The sequence below is a fragment of the Aulostomus chinensis genome, chromosome 6 (assembly GCF_037954235.1).
Source record: "Aulostomus chinensis isolate RoL2024-O1b breed Wild chromosome 6, RoL_Achi_v1.0, whole genome shotgun sequence".
Classification (NCBI taxonomy): Eukaryota; Metazoa; Chordata; class Actinopteri; order Syngnathiformes; family Aulostomidae; genus Aulostomus; species Aulostomus chinensis.
The window spans coordinates 11,739,329-11,755,000 of NC_141325.1; the positions used below are offsets into that span (position 1 = coordinate 11,739,329).

At 43.5% G+C, this 15,672-nt stretch overlaps 2 protein-coding genes across 16 annotated transcripts in view; one reads left to right on the top strand and one right to left on the bottom strand.

The window, feature by feature from the left end:
- The window catches only part of atxn2 (ataxin 2), a 24,459-nt gene extending 14,872 nt beyond the window's left edge, over positions 1-9,587 (top strand). Inside the window, exons 11-25 of one of the 15 annotated variants that reach the window (XM_086206464.1) lie at positions 148-333; positions 575-757; positions 851-958; positions 1,526-1,596; positions 1,712-2,076; positions 2,487-2,550; positions 2,663-2,809; positions 3,654-3,671; positions 4,202-4,274; positions 5,459-5,652; positions 6,540-6,666; positions 6,743-6,952; positions 7,069-7,277; positions 7,671-7,848; positions 8,501-9,587. In XM_086206464.1, the coding sequence (XP_086062590.1) occupies positions 148-333; positions 575-757; positions 851-958; positions 1,526-1,596; positions 1,712-2,076; positions 2,487-2,550; positions 2,663-2,809; positions 3,654-3,671; positions 4,202-4,274; positions 5,459-5,652; positions 6,540-6,666; positions 6,743-6,952; positions 7,069-7,277; positions 7,671-7,848; positions 8,501-8,529 (2,162 nt within the window). In that variant the 3' untranslated portion in view covers positions 8,530-9,587. The remainder of the gene's footprint in view (positions 1-147; positions 334-574; positions 758-850; positions 959-1,525; positions 1,597-1,711; positions 2,077-2,486; positions 2,551-2,662; positions 2,810-3,653; positions 3,672-4,201; positions 4,275-5,458; positions 5,653-6,539; positions 6,667-6,742; positions 6,953-7,068; positions 7,278-7,670; positions 7,849-8,500) is intronic. The other 14 variants (XM_086206457.1, XM_086206454.1, XM_086206455.1 and 11 more) reach the window with 14 other exon arrangements.
- Positions 9,588-10,587: 1,000 nt separating this feature from the next.
- Positions 10,588-15,672, bottom strand: part of sh2b3 (SH2B adaptor protein 3) — a 54,818-nt gene continuing 49,733 nt past the window's right edge. The window contains exon 8 of the mRNA XM_086206468.1: positions 10,588-15,006. Within this exon, the coding sequence (XP_086062594.1) occupies positions 14,645-15,006 (362 nt within the window). The 3' untranslated portion in view covers positions 10,588-14,644. The remainder of the gene's footprint in view (positions 15,007-15,672) is intronic.

Consider the following 15,672-nt stretch of genomic DNA (forward strand, 5'->3'; position numbering starts at 1 on the left):
GGTGTCTAAAAATCTTTATGAGACACAGATGAATTTCAGAGAGAAACCTCTTCACGTCAGGATGGTAACTCTGCGTGTTAACTTCACCTTTGTTTTTTTTGGTTTAAGGAGTTTTGTTTTTCTTGATTTGTCATCCTTCATCTGCAGGTCCTCCAAGAATGTCTCCAAAATCCCAGCGGACGCCCCGTGCTCACAGAGTACCCCCCTGCCGGACCACTGGAGTCCCTCCAGGAGTGGACTTAATTTCCCACAATGTCCCAGGAGAAGTGCCGGTGACTCCTCCGACTAGAAGCAACTCTTCTGGGGGAACCTGGTCATCTGTAGTTAGTGGAGGTAGAGCTGTTGGACCTTTGTTTTCCTTTACCTTTGGGATTTTCTTTATTCAAAAACTTCATTCAAATTGTGATACGATATCACACCCTTGCATGGCCTTGGTGTGTTTTTGATTGTTTACGTTACTTGTACATACAACTCCCTAATATTTTGAATTTTTCAGAAAGTCATTACAGCTGAGCTTCATTTGATGACTGTTGCAAGTGATCCTCAAGGTTTCATGTGTCCTTCCTTCTCTCAGCTCACAGACCTCGTTCCCCCCGACAGAATAGCCTTGGTGGAGCTTCCCCTGCCGCCTCCTCCTCTCTCTCATCACCTCAGACAGGAGCGGCTCCTGTGGAAACCTTTTCCACACCAACATCCGCTTCTTCTCCCACTGCTGCTAGCCCCGCCCCCAACACGGTTGCCTCTCCATCAGGAGACCGTAAGCTTTAAGTTTATCCACGAGAGATTTTCATGTGTAATACCTTTGTTTGTTTGTGAGGAGTACATTTTTTTTTCTCTTTGCTTTGTGAAGCAAAAGATTGTCGTGTCCAGGAGATGAGACAAACATCCCCTACAGCCAACAAGGAGAACAGCAAGGCCCTGGATAGTTCACCTAGTATTAACAGACCAGTCTGTAAAGGTATTTACAAAACACTGCTTCAGACTAGAGGGCACAGACTTTGATCTGGCTCAGGGCTGCATGTGTCCTCACGTTGGCACGTTTAAGCACAGGTGTGGATGTACCTAGGATGCTCTGAGAACCCTCATGGGGCAACATTCTTTGAGCAAGTTAAACACAATTGTGACCTGGGCCTGAAGCGCCACAAACTCAAATTTTGTCTTCAGCATAAGGTGAAATGTGTACTTACTTGGGCTTGTGACTTCATACGTTGTGATTAGCATCACACAAAGTCCTTACACAGTTGTAGCGAAGGGCTTGGTCAGCTGCTCAATGATTATATTGTTTACATCATCATCTTTTCCTCAAGCTGGAAGGATTGTTGTCAACAGGAGCATCCTGGTCTAAGATCTGAACACTAGTTACTGGGATGCAAGCTCATGCCACATGTGATCTCATGTACTTGGAAGCATGTAGTACCAGATCTGAACAGCACCTGTGCGCAAGTCAGGGTTTCAAGAGACTTTTATTATTTTTTGATGAAGCAGTATGATGGAAACCCCTAAATTATCCCTTTTCACTTTGCAGGACCCCCTTCCATGGCACCAGACCACAGAAAACAAATAGATAATTTAAAGAAATTTAGTGTAGATTTTAGGGTAAGTATCGTATTTGTGCTGGACTGTCCTGACGTGAGAAATCTAATAAGATTAGTATCCTCATGTTCTCGAGATTCCACTTTCATTCACTAACTCTTCAACTTTGAAACTTCAGTTGCAGGCTAGTTCAAACCCAGACCCTGCCTTTGACCAGATGATGACCAAGCCTCCCAGAGATTCAGTAGACAAACCTAAAGACCTTACCTTGGACAAAGCCTCCATAGTGGGGCGGGAAGGCAATGAAGAAAATGTTTTAGTGACTTCTGCTGGGGCCCCTGGAAGTGCTGCTGCTCCATCAACCAGTGCCACAAGCACGAGTAAGCCTGGCAGCCCCGCCACACTGTCACCATCTCCATCAGCCCCCGAGCAAAAGAGGCCTGGGCTGGATGTGACGTCACAGGGAGTTCAGACGACAGCCACGTCTGCCTTCAGTGGGCCTAAACATGAAGAGAAGGAGGAGAAGAAGGAGGCGGTGCAAGAGTGAGTGAAATGGATAATATGGCAACTACATGTAGCAAACCAAAACGGGGACTTAAGTCTGTGCTGTAGACCTCCTATATTGCCTGAAAACAATAGGAAAGACATCATTTAGCTGTGTATCATCAACATGAACAGAGCCACGTCATCTTTTCATTTGATCCAACATCTTATGCCATTACTGAAAAGAGTCAGTATAGCACCTTAGAGTTAGAAATTATTCCCAGCAAATGTGTGATTTAGTTCTGTTTGAATAGTGTTTGCTAAACACCGTGGTGCCAAGGACACTGTAAGGAATGTGGAAAATATTCAGAGAAGGGATTATACTTTTTTCATGGGGTTTCTTCCCAAGCAGAGTAATGTAGAATAAGGCCAGCTCTTCTCAATGTCCTGTGCTGTTTTTCTTCTTGCAGTCAAGTGAGAAAATCAACCCTAAACCCAAATGCCAATGAGTTCAAGCCCAGATTTAATACACAGGTCAGTAATCACCACTGCCAACATAAATACCACACATTGAAATAGTTTATAAACAAATTACCAACATTTTGGACTGTTCCTGTCACTCTATCTTCATGTCTTTTCTCAACAGCCCAAACCAGCCAACACACCAACACCCCCTCGACCACAGGGCCAGCCAAGCCCCTCCATCGTGGTCCAGCAGCCCCCAGCTGTCTATGGACAGACTGTGTGCTTTTCCCAGATGTATCCTCTCACACCAGTTAGCCCTGGAGTGCAGGTGAGACATGTCTGCATCCTCAACTGTGTCCGACTATCTCAATGAATCTGTATTAAATGAAACCACCATGACGTGCGTTCTTGGCGTGTTGAGGCTCCATGATTTCATGATTTCCACAAAGTGGAAAGTGCAGAACAACTCATGGAATTTGCCTAAATACAGATGCATTTTCTAAAAGTCAGGTTTTTCGCTGTGCTGCCAAACAGTGTTTGACTTAATTAAAATAATTGAGCACCTTTTGATGAAAAAATGTGTGTAAATCATAAAAAACGGAATTTGCAAAAAGTAAAACAGAAAACATTCAGTTTGGGGGGGAAAGAACTGGACTTGGATGAAAATAAAAGAGTTGTCCTATCAGTCCCGTTCCTCCATTTCTGATTCACCACCTAAGCACATTATTATTTGTGTCCATGTTTTTGCCTTTTTAGATTTTAAAATTCAGCTGATTTTCTCCACATTTGTGCACCAGCTGGTAGATTTCTCACTGTAACATTCTTAACTTTCTGTCACCTGCCACATACTGCATTGGCCAGGATTTTTTTTATTTTTTTTGGTTAAATTATGTGAATGTCAAAGTAGAACCGGAATGAAAAGTTTTTGAAAACTTTGACAGAATGGTGGAATTTTGTATACAGTATGTTGTTAAAATGTCTTAAACAATTTAGATCTTTGAGTGGAATTTTTGAGTGTATTTTTTTAATGGACGTTTTCAATATTGCATCTAATTTCCTGTGTTGCTTTAAGAAATACTTGGTGATCCAACATCAGAATATCTTGGTGAACAACTAAAGAGTGGTTCTTTTTTCCTTTTCTCCCCCTCCTCCTCTCTCTCTCGCTCCATTAGAAAAGCATAATATGGAAGGTTTGTGAATTTTTCTAAGATTTCCATTTTTTTTAATCCTTTTATTTATTTATTTTTTTAAGCCCAATCAGTTCTGAGATGTTTGCTTGCTTGTCAAATTAATGCCATCAGATGTTGGTTTGCCAACTTCTTATTGCAATTCATTTTAAACTTTCATCACCAATGGACTTGTAACCTCATTTTCTTTTCTACTGGCTGCATTAGTTGACCAAACAAATGTCTGTGAGCTGGTAGAAGTTTTTAAGCCTGTTAATGTTTGCTGCAGTACTGTACGTAATAGAAATGCATGGTCTTGGACACAAAGATGGCAGGGTTACACTGTTTCTTAAAAAGATAGAAAGGCAAAGAGAATGTATGTGACCCCAGGTAAGACATATACTCCTCTATTTCTCACATGCTCGTGCCCTTTTATTAGAGTAGTCCCATAGCAGTAGTTCACCTTTTTATTCCTTCAAAAATGATGCTCCAGCACCCTGAGACAATTATAAAACAAATTCTTTTTCTCATCCTCCTCCTCCTCCTCCCTCCAGTCTCCAGCTATGTACCAGGTTCAGATGCCTCATATGACGGTCAGCCAGTCAAAACCATACAGACCAGGTAAAGGTGAGAACAATAACCTCTCCTCCTCTTCTTCTTCCTCTTCTTTTTTTTTTTTTCTCTAAAGCCAACTTCCCAAGGTGATAGTGACTCGGTTGTGGCTCTTTCTTTCTCTTACTATCTAAATCATAAAACGGTACAAGATTTATATTTTAAAGAAGAAGAAAAAGAAACCGATCATTTTGTATATGTGGACTCTTCGTGGTCAGAGAATTTTTGCTTGATTCGTTATAAGGAAACAATCCTTAACAAAATGAGTCATTCTGATGTCTTAAAGAATGAAGAACAAACTCAGCGGGTGACAAAGTTGAACATGACAAGAGCAAAAAAGTGTGTATTTGATCGTGCCTCACAAAACTATACAGCACTATAAACTGCAGTGTGTGCAAACAAATCTCTTGAACTGTACACAATGGAGTCTGTGTGTGGCACTCATTGATCTGTAAACGTTTTATATGGGACAGCAACAGAAAGGCTCTCTGTGCTTCTGCTTCAGATATGTTTGGCCAAATGTTGCTGCATTAGATGCTTGTAAAGCTTCGCCAACACTTCCAAAAAGCTATTTTTAGATTTTGAAAGCTGCAATGCTACATCTATGACACTGAGTAATGCAGTTAAACTATGATAGCTGCTGAACAACATCGCTAAACACACAAACTGCGCTGCTGCTGATTTTTATGGGGACACACACACACACAGACATACACAGAGTATCTCGTTCGCTACTTGTATCACACATGTAAGAACATTTTAGAAAGAATTTTAAGTTGCAGACTCTTGGACCCGGTAATCACAGAAGTACAATGAAGAGGATGTGCACTGTAACACGATGAAAGAATCTCTTGGAACAGTTGATTGTGGACACATTCGAATCCTTCATGAGCTATTACCAAGTTGCACGCTCTGAATCGCAAAATACAATTAAACAGCTTTGGGAAATACTCAGCATTTGAAAACTTGGTGGGTGTTTCTCCTATATTGCCAATAGTCTCAGGTGAACTTTTAAAATGTGCTTCTCATACTCACAAATAAAATCTAAGAACAGCTGTCAGAGCACGGTGGTGGTCATCCGCTGATCAGTGAAGACTGGAAATGAATCATCTGTTGTTTTGAACTCCTGCATGTCGGTCTATAGTTCAGATGCACAACAAAACCTCCCTCCTTGTGCTTCCTCACTGTGGAATCTCTAGTACCCAACATGCCCCAGCAGAGGTCAGACCAGCACCATCCGCCGGGGACACCCACCATGATCCACCCGGCGACGGCAGCAGGACCACCTATCGTAGCACCGAGCCCCGCTTACTCTGCCCAGTACTTCACCTGCAGCCCGCAGCAGTTCACCAGTCAGCCACTGGTCCAACAGATGCCACACTACCAGTCCCAGGTAAGACGACAACACGCAACTGCATGTAACCTTTTAATGTCTCTCCAGAACCATCAGATAGTGTCTCTCTGAGTTGTTCGCTAGTTTGCCGTTTGTCTGACACACGCCTCCGGTCCAGCAGCTTGACAGTGAGCCAACATGAGTCCAGTGTTTAATCATTTCTGAGTTGTTAGCTGACGGCAGGCTCTTGGCTCTCACACCTGAATTGTTACCTGTTTTGAGGCAGCAGAATGTGCTAGAGCACACAGTCAGGTTGGAACGTGATGAACGTAGCTAGTGCAGTACAGAATTAGCTTTAGATTTGTAGAAATAAGATTAAGTTGTCTCACTAACAAGTCTCTTTATCTTACTGAGATGCTACTTGCTAAATGATTTAAGTATAATGAATGTTTTTACAAATCAGACAAATATACTTGGCAAGACGTCAGTATTCACTGTGTGCTTTTGTTTCAGCATGATTGGTAGCACGCACAGACACTAAGTGCCTCTAATTAAAGTAGCAGGATAAGATAAAGAGAGAAGAAGAGAAATAAATTAACGCTTAAGTGAAAGCGCCTTATTTGGTGCCAATTTTCCTGTAATTGCTCCTCACACTTCAGTGCTGTGGAAAAAAACATTCATTGTGATGCTGTTTTTCTAAATCATTGAGTTTTGTTGTTTGTATCGACTTTGCTTGACTTCAGTTTTGGTGCTGATAGATTCCTTAATTTAAAAAAATATGAACATGAGATACTTACATTTTCTCAAATGTGCAAATAAAGTTAAAGGAACTGCATTTATGGACACGTCTCAGAAGGTAGCCAGAATGTATTGAGGCTGGGGGTCATCTCGGCTAACGTGCTGTTGTGCTGTTGCTAGTCTGCTCTCTGTCCTTGTGCGTCCTCCAGGCTCAGCATGTGTTCAGTCCGGTGATGCAGGGCAGCGCCAGGATGCTGGCGCCGCACACTCATGGCCAACCCAGCCTTGTCTCCTCCTCAACTACGCAGTACCCAGAGCAGACACACACCATGTATGGTACGTCACAGCCCACGTCTGTGTGTGTATGGTCTCACACCTCACTAGACGTTGATTCTTACCTCTGACTCTGAAGCCATCTTGTCTGTCTCAGTGTCTCCAGGGCCAATGCCGCAGCAGTACCCCCACCCCAGTGCCACCTTGCACCCTCACCCTCAGCATCCTCAGCCGTCTGCTACACCCACAGGCCAGGGTCAGCAAGGTGGTCCCCCACAGCATGGCGGTCCCCCAAGCCATCCAACTGCTAGCCCAGTGCAGCACCCTCAGCACCCGCAGGCAGCAGCGGGTGAGTATTGACGTTGGAAACTCTCTTTAGATTCTTCTACATTTGTTTTGCAGCAGAGTAGTTTGGACCTTTTTTGATGGTTTGTATTTGTGGTTGTGTGTTCATATGTTATGCAGCAGCGGCGGCAGCCCAGGCCCTCCACCTGGCCAACCAGCCACAGCAGCAGATGTACTCAGCCTTGGCCCCCACGCCCCCCTCCATGACCCCTGGGCCAAACCCCCAGTCTCCCCAGGCCTCCTTCCCCTCTGCCCAGCAGACTGTTTATATCCACCCACAGCAAGTGCAGCACGGCTACAACCCCAACCACATGGCACACGTGCAGCAGGTGGGTCATGACACAGCAGCAGCCATCTAACTGTCAGGGTAAATGAGGGAGGAGGGATCTGGGATCAGTTCCTGATGGTTTTTTTGGTTTTGTTACCAGGCTTAACTGTAAAATTGTAGTTCTAAATTAGCATAGAGAAGCCACCATGCTTGTAGTTGTAGTATTAAGAGCTGACAGAAGCAGAGGGCTGCTAAAGTTACCCTGCTCTCATGCACGCACACACACACACACACACACACACACACACACACACACACACAAGCTGTAAGAATTGTGAGGGTTGTGGCATCAACATCCTTCTGTTTCATCTTTTGGGTGAACTTCTGTCATTCTCACTTCAGCTCTGGTGGTCACACCACACACACTCATATCAACATTGTCTCTTGCCACCAGGCCCATATGCAGTCTGGTATAGTGCCATCTCACCACCCGGCGCCCACCCACCCTCCCATGATGCTCATGGCTACCCAGGGTCCTCCAGGCGGTCCGCAGCCACCAATGCCCCAAACTGCGCTCAACCACATCCCTGTTTCCTCCACCACACACTTCTCTTACCTGGCGCATCCACAAGGTACGCTGCTGTCACCGACAGTCACACTCAAGTAGGAGATCTGCAGTCTCAGCACCTCCATGTAGCTACTACACATTTAAGCAGCCACATAAGTACCACTTGAGTCAAGACGTCGCTGCTGACTGCTGTTGTTTCCTCTTGAGATCTGCGAGGCTTCGCTGTGAAGCTGGTCGAAAATCTTTTAAGAGATGATAAATGTATGTAAAGTTGAAGTATAAGAAGTAAAAGTTGAGTTGTTACAATGTACAGAACTGTATTTTTACTCCAGCTGCAGCAGGCTTCATCAGCTGTTTAGTCACTGTAGTCAAAGTTACTTGACTAATTGCAGATCACAAGTTTGCTGGGGGGGACGGGACTTCACACCAAGCTGGAGCCACTAAATGAGTCTTTGAAGTAGTTCTCCTGTCAGTTGGATCAATATTGGAACAAATTGTTTGCTCTTATTTGAACTGTGACGGCGACAGTAGTTGTAACTGTAGCGTAGCTGAGCGTGTGAAGCCGGCACGCTACTGCCTGCCGGCTGACAAGTGTGAAGAAAGCTGCCACATGGGACACACGTTAGAAAGGCGTCTCCTAGAACAGCAATCGGGACAAGTTTCAGAGCCCATCTGATTGTTACTTTTCTCCCATTTTGTCTCCTGCCTGCCTGCAGTGCAACCTCACCATCAGCAGCAGCTGTAGATAGAGGGCGCCAGCGAGCTGAGGGACCCGCTCTGTCACACTTATCAACCGGAGCCTTCATAAAAAGGCGATGAAGAGAATGAGAGCCCTCCCTCTCCTCTCTTTCCTCATCCTCACCAGACATGCTTCACATCAACCCCCTGCCCCCCCCACCCTCCCCCCTCTCTCCCCCTCCCCCCTCCAGACTAGGCAATAAGAGAATGTTAACAGGTTGATGCAGTGACATGTTTTAACCAGCTAGAGTTTTAATGGACAAGACTGCTCCAGTGGTGACCCCCAACCATCACATGCAGATTTCTACAGATACACACACATACACACACACACACACACACACACGCACGCACGCACGCGCGCGCGCGTTCAGGGGTCAACTGGAGTCAGCTTGCCAAGTGAGACGTGAAAGAGCGAATGAGAGAAACTAATCAATGAGAGTGAAGAAGCAAATTCAACTGGAACTTGTATTTTGTCTGCACCTTGTTATGGGAAAAAAAAAGAAATCTTCCAACTTCTAGACAGTATTAATCTTACTGTTTATTGCTGCTGCTATGTGCTGCGTTTGTTTCCAGACTTCGTGAGAGGTTTCTAACCAAACTAAAACCCAAACATGACGAGAAGCTTCCTGAGAAATGAACACGTTGGCAGCCAAGAGGACAGGAGAAGCGTTATTTATGAAATTATAATGGCTGAGGTGACCAGAACCCACTTCTCACCTGACCCTTATGTAACTTTTAAGTTAAAAACTTTTACTTTGTAGATAATATAAATAATTTAAAAACAAGCAAAAAAATTTAAAAACAATAAAAAAGTTTTAAAAACTGAAACAGCTTCCCGTGTTTGTGTGGCGTCTTGTTCCATGCCGACAAGCTCACAACACCACCGCCACCTCCACATCCGTCTCTGATGCACTGTTGAGAGTTTAGATCTGCTGGTGTGGAAGGACACGAGTAGCGAAGCGTCTCGGCAGTATTGATTGGCTCACCGGATCTGAGCCGAGAATACGGTGGGAAATTTTCCAGGGTGAAGGACTTTGATGAGCTCAGAAGGATAACAGACCAAAAAAAAAGACAGGAGGAGGTGATGCAGAAGGTCCCGAGGGAGACTCGGATCTACCAGTACTGCTTCAGGAAGGGTTATTTGTCATTTATGAAGTATTTATAGTGTTTTTATATTTACTGCAAGTGCTGCAAGTTAAGCAGCTATAAAGGACAAACCTCAAATTTAGATTTCCTTTTTTTAAAATAGCAAAACCAAATTAAACTGCAGGGCTCCAGTGGTGCTCAAAGAAAACCTGAAAATGGCATAAAGACGTACCGTCAGTCAAATCAGTCAAAAGGTAAAGTCACCCCCCCCCCCCCACACACACACACACACACACACGTGTCGTAGAGTACACTAATACTGTAATTCTGAGGCACTAAACTCAACACTTGTGAACTTTCACCATAAACTCTCAATGATTGTCTTTTAAATTCCAAGTAAACACCCTTAAACTAAACTAATAAATGGTTAAGAGGTTTCTTTGTACCAGGGATCTTGAATCAGGGCAGGGCGCGTTTGGAGAAAATGAAAACCTTTTAGGTAGTCAATGATTATACAACTATAAAATAAATCACTGTTTATACTGTTTTCTATTTTTTGTGAAGTACATATGCTTTTTTAAATCTGCAGGATCCCAAATAGTTCTTTGTTTTATCAAAATTTGATCAGGCAGCTGAGTGACACTTGGAGCAGGACGTCGTTTTGGTTCAAAGGAAGTAAAGTGGAACACAAAAAAACCTACTTACTTTCAGCCCTCCGAGCTCTAGATGACTGGAAGGAGCCTCGTCGTCATCGTTACTATATTTAAGTAATTTATTTATTGGAAGACGCACTTTTAAACATCTACTTCCTCTGTTTTTAACCGTATTGTACACTTTTATTGCGTATACATCCAACATTTTTTCATCTCCTAAGACCGTTTGATTTGAACTTTTATCACGTGATCACTACTGTGCGTCGCTTGAACGAGCAGAACAAAAAACACGTTCATCACCAGGATTGGGTTTTTTGGTGGTGGTGGTGGTGGGGGGGGGGGGTTAGATTTATTTTACAAAAGAAGTCAAATATACAGTTGATATATAATTTAGAAAGCTTACAACAGAGAGGGATGCAAACATGACGACAAGAGTGAAAAGCTCTGATGTGGTTTGTCATTGGTTGTTGAGGGACGTTGGAGTGACCTGGAATGTTTACAGTGCTGTTTAAAGTAAGAAAAAAAAAAGTCAGAATAAACAGTATTGAGAACACATTACATTCATCAACTGGACATTTTCAAATAAAGAGGTGTGAAGGTGTGGCTGAAGCGATGCTGGGGGGGGGGGTTAATGACACCTGAGGTACATGCAGGGTTCTTGCAGACTGACAAAGAAGCACAACGTAATGGTTGTCCTGGATTTGAACATAAAAAAAAGAGAAAAAACAGGGATCACTTCCTTCCGTAGATGAGCGGGTGAAAAACATTAAATCATCCATCAGGAAGCTTCTGATGGCTCCAGGCGTGAAGCACTTCTCTGATATTGCACTACACAAGCTCTGCTCCACGTCACACCCTGAGCTCTCGAAAAATGAAAACGAAAAAAAAATTCAATTAAAAAAAAAAAAGGGGGGGGGGAAGCAACAGCAGCTTTCTGGCAAATGCACAGTCATTCTCTCTCTTATAAAACAGCTGAGAGAGCGGACCGATAGTCAAAATAGTTACTGTTACCGTTGCTTTCCTTCAGCAGAAATAAAATCAGGTGAGGGCTGGGATTTGTTCAGACTCCAGAAGACCAACCGTACTTTTGCCAAAAACTTAACTTGTTTTTGTTCCCCTTGTAAAAAAAAAAACCAAACACTTCGGATGTCAGTCTCACTCACGACGGCACATTAAATGGAACGCAACCATTGTTAGAAAGAAAAGAATAATTTAAAAAAGGTTCTTTGGTAGAGAAAGCTGACTTATTGCTTAATGAGGGGAAGGAATCACAGCTGACCAACTCTGATCGCGTTCATGAGGAAACGAAATTGCATTTATGCATTCTATTAAATAAGAGGGGAAAAAAAGGAAGCTACAAAGTGAGAAACCATGTGTCAAGTGAGGGCGAATTCAAGTGTTAGTGTTGAGCAAAGTTAGAAGACAAAACCAAAAGTCCCAAGCAACAACATTTTCCAACCAACGTGAAGCCTCACTTACTGAAAAACAACAACAAAAAAAAAGAAAAGGCCATTTACTATTTCATCTTTGGCTGAACAAACCTCTGCTCCTTGGTTACTGTTTATGTAATAATCTGTATCCTCCCTCCAAAATAAAAGGTTCTGAGGTTTCCATGACAACTTCACCAGACAGTAAACAAATCTGTTACTTTCCTGGCTCTGCGGTGCTTTTTGAAGGAACCCGTCAACTTTGCGGACGAAGAGCTGGAGGAGACGCACGTGCTTCCACCAAAGCTGGTTTGTTGGGTTTATTAAAGGGAAATGGACACGTGCGGAGGGTGCCATGGTTCTGTCAGTGCACCTCCGAGGATGATGGGAAATCAGTTAAAGGGACAGAAGCCAGTAGACATGGAGACCTGATGGAGTCGCTGGTGTGAAAAGTAAAAGAACCAAACCTTCCTCACAAAGCTCCACTTTCAAATCATGGAAATCGTTTCTTTAAAAAAAAAAAAAGTGTATGAAAGTGTAAAGAAGTCCCAGTTATTGTTTTGTTGTTGAGGTGAAGCAGAACGAAGGGAGCGAGAAGAAACCTGGCTAATGCTGCGGGTGTGAAGGGCAGAGTTGATGGAGAAAACTAACGTTCATGCTGACTTGCACAGGCGTCACTAGAGAAAAAACAAATCAGGTTTTTCAGAATTAACGAGAAACATTTTTAGTGAAAAAAACGTTTTTTAACTCAACACACGAGACACCTTCAAGAGCCACGAGAATGTCTTCACCCTCGGGAGCAAAGCTTTAATCCGGTTTTAATTTGGGTTTGAAATATTTGAATGCATTTTTTCATTAATCTGTCGACCACAAAACTGACCGAACAGAAATTATTTTTTTTTTCATGAGAAATTATCTCCTTAAGACTGAAACACAGGGCTTTTTTTTTCGTTAGGCGTTATCTAGTTAATTCCCAAAAATAGGGCACAAATGATTTTTTTCATGATGTTATCTCGTTAATTGGGAGAAACGGGGCAGACGTAATTTTTTTTCATGATAAATGATCTCGTTAATAAAGAAAAATGCGCGGGGAGGGGGGTCTTTCTTTTGTATGAAAACGTGACTTTTTTATTTTTCTCAAGTGAATGCAATACGCTTCCTGTTGCACTGGCGTGACCTCAGAAATGTGAAGTCTTCGGGGAGTGGCGTCACATGACTTGGGAGCGTTTTAATGCTAGATGACAAACCATGACTGAAGTGATTTCTGATGATTTCCAACATCTGTTTGTCATGTTTGTTCTGAATCCAGAATAGCTGGAACACGAGTCACGTACGTGACCGTGACCACGCGCCGTGTTTGCTACCATCAGTACTTGATGTGTACACACGGCACCTTGTAGTCCAGCGCCACTGTAGTGACACAGAAAGGATTTATGCCACGAAGAAAACAATAAATGGAATGAAGTTATTATAATACAACTGACGGGTCACCAGTGGTGTGTAATGCCTGGATGACATCAGTTTAAACCAAACGTGACTCATTTATGGTACCGTTGGGACAAAAGATCCACTCGAATCCTGTTGATGGAAGATGCTTCTCTTCAAGTCTCCTGACGGATCAAATTATACTTTGATGATATTTTGTTGCAGAAAATATTTGAATATTGTCCAAGTGTCCAAGAGGACAAAGTGATATTGGGACAGCAAAATTTGGATAAACTGAATTATTATTGGTAATAGAGCGCTGGGGGTGACACGTAGTCATGAGATTTTTATTAAAACAGCTGGTGTTGAAGCGGCATTAAGACTCTTGGTGGTGAATTCTAACATCTCAGTTGTCAAATCTTGTGAAAGTGATGACAACAAATCCATAAATGCTCCTTTTTCCATGAATTGTCCCGTAATGTATTTATTATTGTATAAGATACAGTCCCATCCAGGATTCCTTCACTGACTAAATCATTACCATTTTTATTCGATTCCTAAATATACTCCCCACCATTTTATGTCACTTTGGCAGAAAATGATTCTGTGACTCAAAGTTTGTTCTGAATGTTTGTGCTCATAATGCATGTGGTTCTCTGACGTGTAGATCATACCCTGGACAAGGTTTCACCACGTGTGAAAGTGGTGCTTCGAGTGATTGTGGGAAACTGCAGTGAATATTGAGTTATTAGACAGAAATCAGCACTGACTGACTTACACCACCACCAGCAGCAGCAGCAGCAGCAGCAGCAGCAGCATGGACACATCCCCCGGCAGTGAGGAGGTCCTGGTGCTGATCTGACCTGGGGTGTCATGGCTTCTGTCAAGGTTTGGAGGAGCTTCCCAACTTTGGTACATCATACAAAAGAATCTGTGTATAGAAAAAAATACACATTGTTCCAAAGTGCACCGAAAGCATCATGCACTTCCTTAAAAAAGTAATGCGCAAAAGGAGAAATACTCTACTAGAGTGTATCAACACTCAAAAACAGAGTGCGTTTTGTGTTAACATAAGAAAGGTTTACTCCACACGGGGAACATGGTGTGAAGAGTAAATGTCTTGAATATTTCAAAGAGGAGGCAGTTATTTGAAGTCATCGTGAAGGCAGCGATGCCCCGTTGGGGTGCCCAGGAGCCTAAATCAAACGCATCTCGATGAATTCACCTGGAATTGAAACTTATGTTGCCCAGGCTGGAGGACAGCAACATATTGGCTCTCGCTCTCTCACACAAGGAAAACAAGAATAATCATCAACACTGATATAAAAATACATTCACTGTGGACACTCGGGTGGAGGTGGTGAGGGTCCGACGCTGGTGAACACACATCTGGAGTCTTCAGAGTTCACGCTAGCATCTCTGAGCCTCACGCACCCACATGTAGCTGTGTGATGTGTGCATGTTAGCATGTTGGCTCCACAGGAGACTGCCGTCTGTTAGAGGTGAGGGAGTCGAACCACCCAGCGGGTCAGAGCAACATGTACTGGTTGTCTATGGCCCGCTTGCGACCGCGATCAGGCTCCAGCTCATAGTCTGAGTCCCTCTGAGGGATGATGGGGGGGTTGGTGTGGCGAAGCAGGGGTCTCCTCCCCACTGATTCACTCCGACGCAAAGGAGCAGGGGCTGATGGAGGAGGGGCGGGGCTGGGACGAGGAAACGGGTGGTTGCCAACTGAGCTGGGAGTGGAGGAGGTGATGCTGCTGCTGGTTGTGGAGGAGCAGGAAGGAGGCTGCTGACTGGAGCTGCGAGCCAGGCTGCAGTGAGCCAAGTTGGGCTCAGAGTTCCAGCGATGCAGGGAGAAGGGGACCAGGAGAGCGCCCGAGAGCTGACCTGAGGAACAAAACCAGAGCCTTGGTGGACTTTTGACACGCAATCAATAGATAAATATATTTATTTACTGTTATGTTGAAATGCATAATTAAGGTTTTAGTGGCCAGCGACTCTGGCGCCTGAATCACTTATCTGACCTTCTAACTCTGACTTGCTGCATTCATCACCACTTTCCCACTTACGCTTCTTAAATGGAATAACTGCAGATAATTAACAAGCTGTCAAACTATTTTACAGGAAAGAGCAAAAATATAAATATGCACATGTAATGCTGTTATCAGGAAATAGTCTGTTATATTCCAGTAATTACTGGGACGTTTCTCTTGTGACCCACTGGGGGCAAGAGGTTGAGAAACAAAGACTTGGATTTGCGGATTTCTAGGAATCTAATTAGATCAGAAATGGTCAGAAATAGCCAATTCAGATGTTTTTTTGTTTTTTTACAAGAAATTGAATACCAGTTAAGTTTTAAATGAATTACACTTTGGATGTGTTTGGAGATGCTTATTAGGGTGTGCATGCTTCAACCATCTATGGGGATATAGCGAGGGGTCTCCGGTCTCTGGCACCAACAGGGGGCCGGAACAACTGTTTCAAATAATCTGGATAATCTGTCTTCCGCTGTACAACCTGATTGACTGTTTCCGTTCTCACTGTTTCCGTTCC